A 4,812-nucleotide genomic window follows, 5' to 3' on the forward strand; every position below is an offset into this window, starting at 1 on the left:
TGAATATAAATAAATTAGTTAGTCTCTATTAATTTTGATTGTTGTTACACTATAAATAATTTCACTATATATGTTGTATTACTCCATTACCCAGCACAGTAGCTACAATGCAATCACAATGTATAAGTTTCAGTTTTACTTCTGTATCTCAAGTCTCCTTCTTTAATTCTATTTTCTGTATCAGTGCATGAGAACACTCTCATATTTCTAATTCTTTAATAATTTTTATAGAGTAATACCCTATGAAGCACGGACACTTTGCTGAGTTGCCGTGTCTGCTGTGTCCAAACCGTGTCTCAATAAAAAATAAAAAATTCTTCTCCGGACACATTTGGACACACCTAAATACCATCACATGTCAGCGTGTCCGGTCTTATTCTTAATATATATTCTTAAAATAAATTTAGATATAGTATATATTATTATTTATTAAAACAATCTTATGCATTTCACACATATATTACTGCCATTTGCAAATTTAATTTTTCATTAACTTCACATACTATTTTATCTTTTAATTATAAATTTTTATATTACGTAATAAAATTGTTTATCTCAATTTTAAGGCAATAAAAGGAGACACATAATATGCCTAACCTATGCTTTAAAATAGGAGAAAGAAAAACGGTTATTTTATAGAAAATTCTTGAGTTGTTAATCCTAGAACATGAAACCTAAAACGACTGAAAGGACCCTAATTTTACACCTAATTACAACAACTGATTATTATCACTATTCACAACATCAACATTAAGGTTGGTTGACTTTTTATTTATTACCGAAGGGCAAAGAAAGGACACATACATAACTACTAAAAATTAGGATGTTTATTACAATTTTGAAAATGTTACAATTTTTTTTTCATGTAGGAATGGGAGCGTTACATGGACATATATATTAATAATATAATAATTCACAAGAAGTTTTACAAGATGAGATGGATGTTAGCTATCTAGCAAGCTAGAGCTTCATATACATTATTATATATATGCTTTTCAATTCATTCATCAATTTACCAAAGGGAGTCCAAATTGAATGGTTGCTCCTGTTGTTGTTGTTGCTGATGTGGCATACATTCCAAAACTTTTGATGAAGAAGAAGAAGAAGCATTGATGAGATTTGAAGAAGTTGTTATTAGGTCATCATTATTGGTTCCAATAATAACTTGTTGATGAGGAACTACTACTCCTTGATGATGAGGCATAATATATGATGATGGTGCAAATGTGGATGCAACTTCTCTTTGTTGATAATTATTCCTAAGCTGCAATGCCTTGAGAATCAAGGAATTCATTGATGAAATACTTGGATTCAACAACCCTACTGAAGGCCATGGAACATTATGATCACTTGATGGTGGCCAATTCATTGCTAAGTTCATGTTTGTGTTAACATTGTTATTATTGTTATTATTGGTTAGGTCATGGTGATGATGAATGTGTTGTCCTGAAATAAGAATGTTGTTAGGGAATAATGCACTTGAGGATGATGATGAAGAATTATTATTATTATTATTGGTATTATTAATGTTGGTGTTTAGATTTGGAAACTCAATAACATCACCAAATTCATTGACCAAAGAGGTTGTGTCATCACATGGGGATTCAGGTTGGGAGGATGATGTTTGTTGCGGCGGTTTTTTCGCTGCTGTGCTCTTTTGGAATACCCTGCACACTACCCATTCATCCTACAATAACCATATATTAAAAAAATAGTAAATTAATTAATTTCAGAAGACATATCTATTCACATATGTATGAATAGTTGCCTATCATACTATAAACTTTCATAATTAACGATGGAAAGAAATTAAAATATAAAATCACATTATTTTTTCATCATTAGTGTACATATTAACTAAGAGTGTTTATGTATTGGATATGACTGAATTTAAGTGGATCCGGTCTTAAAAGACAGCAGGATTTATTTTGATCTGACTCGAAAATGACCTAAACAAATTGGATTAAACCAAGTCGATTCGATGTAAAATTAATATATACAAATTTGTAAATTTTATATATTAAAGTAATAAAATTTTATTTTTAAAAATAAATTTAATAAACATTATATTATATTTATATCAAAATAAATTATTTTAAAATAAAAATAATACCGTATAATATAAAAAATATTAATTGAAATATAAACATATAATATGACATTACTAATTTCACTCTAAAATATAGATTTTATTGTTAAAAATAACTTCTAATCAAGTTGGATGCCTAAAACATAAGTCGAATCTAATCCAAAAATAATGCTGAGTAGAAATTACAAACCCAAATCCAACAAAATATACCTCAAATCCGGACTAGGTCTTAAACAGCCCTATTTCTAACTATGGATATTAACTTTTTTTTTTTAATATTTTTGTAAAACTATAACTATCTTCCTATTATGAACACTTTTATTCAATTTTTTTTCATGATTTTTAGATTTTTTTTTCTGTACCTAAAACTCAAACTTGGCATTAATGATTAATAGAAAAAAAAATCTACTGCTCTAACCATATTTTGGTAGAATATATATTAAAATTATCACAATCCGACTTTAAAATTGTCGCTATATATCTTCTATATGTAACTAAGAAAATCTAATTAATTAATATAGTGTTTGTGAATTGCTTGTGATGAGTGATGAGGTATGCATGCATGATAATAAATTAATAACATATAATTGTTACCTTAGTTCTAAAGGGATTCTTGTTCTCAAGTCTATATTCATGCATGACCCAATTACTTTTCTCACCCCTTGGAGCCCTACCCTTATAGAAGACTAGGGTTTTCTTCATTCCAACCAAAACCCCACCACGAAATATCTCTTTGTCTTTGCCTGTGGTCTTCCAATACCCTGATTCTGTTGCCCTATTTGTTCTTAGTCCTGTTGGATACTTTCTATCTCTTAAACTGAAGAAGTACCATTCCTTCTCACCCATGCTTGCCTTACCTGTTCCAACACAATAATAATCATTTATTTATTTATTTATTTTGGTTCACCAAATTAAGAGAGTGGCTTAGCTTATAGCTACTACGGTATGGTACACCAATATATATTAACCAATACTTTTACTACCATTTAAAAGGTAAATAGTTGAGTTATTTATATATATGAGTATGACTAATAAATGAAAAAGTATAGGGTATTAACATATTATCTGTCAATTTATTACTAAGAATAATTAATTATTATGTTTTAAACACATGTATAAAAAGACACATCCAGGAAATATATCTATAAAGACACTTCTATTAGACACAATCATAAAAAAGATATTTTTATTAGACACATCCACAAAGACACTTCCATTAAACACAGTTATAAACAAGAGTTGATAGAAGTTAGTGGAAATACTGTTGGTAACTTAGCGGGATTGCTAATAAATTAGGTAGTACTACATGCGCGTATGCACATTGGGAAATGTTGTTATTTAGTTATTAATTATTATTTATTATTATTTCATGGATTATGAAGCATATATATGCGCAGCAAAAGTAGAACGGGTCAAAATACAACACTATATGCATAGTGTAAAAATTAAAGAAATAATTTTCCTTGTTGATTTATGAAACTCATCAGATCAAAGCTGTGTTTTTTTTTTTAATCAATTACAATATATATTATAGAGAGACAAATTGAAAAGATCACCATGCATGGATCTTATTAACTCTTATATATATATGGTTGAAAAATTACTTCTGCTCATCAATGTTTTCTATTTTCCTAATTTCATAATTCAATTTGTTCCTATATATGTTTTCAAAAATTTGGAGTCTTTTCGATACAATCAATGGCAAGTTAAAAGCTTTGTTTCAATAATTAAACTTAAAATCTATAAGCCTTTATTTGCAAATTAAATCAATTGTAAAAATAATCCTTAGAACAAAAAATAACAAATAAATTAAAGCTAGTTTAATTTTCTCAAGAAAGAGAGTACTAGTCCATTATTATGTATATATAGAAGAAAGTAAAAACTCACGTGAATTTCATGTGAAGTTGATAGTTGAAAATTATTAGATCATAATTATTTAATCAAACTTATTAAATTATTTAATGATTCTCAACTATCAATTTCACATGAAATTAACTGCACCTGAGTTTTCATTATATACAGAAGAAAGAAATAAAATAAAAAATAAATTGAAATTAGTTAAAGCACTATAGTATATGTGTGTGTATATATATATACCTGGAAGATCCCAAGGCTCAGACTTGTTGAGATCAACAACAGCAATAGCTTTAGAAGTGAATCCATTTTCAGAGACTTTTCTTGTAAGATAATATGTTATAAGCTCTTCATCTGTTGGGTGGAATCTGAATCCAGGAGGTAGATTCTCTTCCATCAATTACTCTTCCTATGAAGAACCCTAAAACCCCTTTGATGATGACCTTAATTAATTTCAGTTTACCAAGCTATGATGTGAAGAATCCTCATCAATTATAACATACATGACCAAGATGAAGCTCTTATTAAATGGTTCTCCACTTTATGGTTTTATAACTCCTCACAACTTCAACAAGAAGAATCCTCATATTAGATATCATAGTTAAATGCATATATCTAACCCTTTGACAAATATGGTACCCTACATCAACAAAACTATACATTTAAATTAAATAAATATATTATATTAATTATAAGATGAGGTTAATTAATTAATTATTTGGAATTGACCAAATTGCCACGAGGGTTTTGGTATTTTTACTAGACAAAATGAAGTATATATACCCAGCGACCTTGACTATATCAATGTGATGTGTTATGTGTCATATTCAATATGAATCAGGCTTATGAAAAGTGAAGAGATTAATAAA

General features: G+C 28.2%; 1 protein-coding gene across 2 annotated transcripts; it reads right to left on the reverse strand.

Annotated features, from left to right (window-relative positions):
* LOC107644305 (protein CUP-SHAPED COTYLEDON 1) lies at positions 810–4,538 on the reverse strand. Of its 2 annotated transcripts, XM_016348142.2 has the most exons (4): positions 4,187–4,538; positions 2,684–2,946; positions 1,564–1,687; positions 810–1,446 (listed from the first exon to the last, which is right to left on the reverse strand). In XM_016348142.2, exons 1-4 carry the CDS (start codon positions 4,338–4,340, stop codon positions 1,013–1,015), a joined length of 975 nt encoding a protein of 324 aa, XP_016203628.1. In that variant the 5' UTR covers positions 4,341–4,538; the 3' UTR covers positions 810–1,012. The 2 variants fall into 2 exon arrangements, with proteins under 2 accessions (XP_016203628.1, XP_016203627.1); XM_016348141.2 differs by having other exon boundaries at positions 810–1,687; positions 4,187–4,537.

Source organism: Arachis ipaensis, chromosome B05, assembly GCF_000816755.2.
Source record: "Arachis ipaensis cultivar K30076 chromosome B05, Araip1.1, whole genome shotgun sequence".
NCBI lineage: Eukaryota > Viridiplantae > Streptophyta > Magnoliopsida > Fabales > Fabaceae > Arachis > Arachis ipaensis.

What these genes read in the sequence shown, in the direction of transcription:
- LOC107644305 (XM_016348141.2), bottom strand. Translation starts at nt 4,340, where the DNA reads ATGGAAGAGAATCTACCTCCTGGATTCAGATTCCACCCAACAGATGAA. An exon ending in TGAGCCTTGGGATCTTCCAG is followed by an intron (nt 2,947 to 4,186) that starts GTATATATATAT and finishes GTGTTGGAACAG; the next exon opens with GTAAGGCAAGCATGGGTGAG. An exon ending in AGAATCCCTTTAGAACTAAG is followed by an intron (nt 1,688 to 2,683) that starts GTAACAATTATA and finishes TGGTTATTGTAG; the next exon opens with GATGAATGGGTAGTGTGCAG.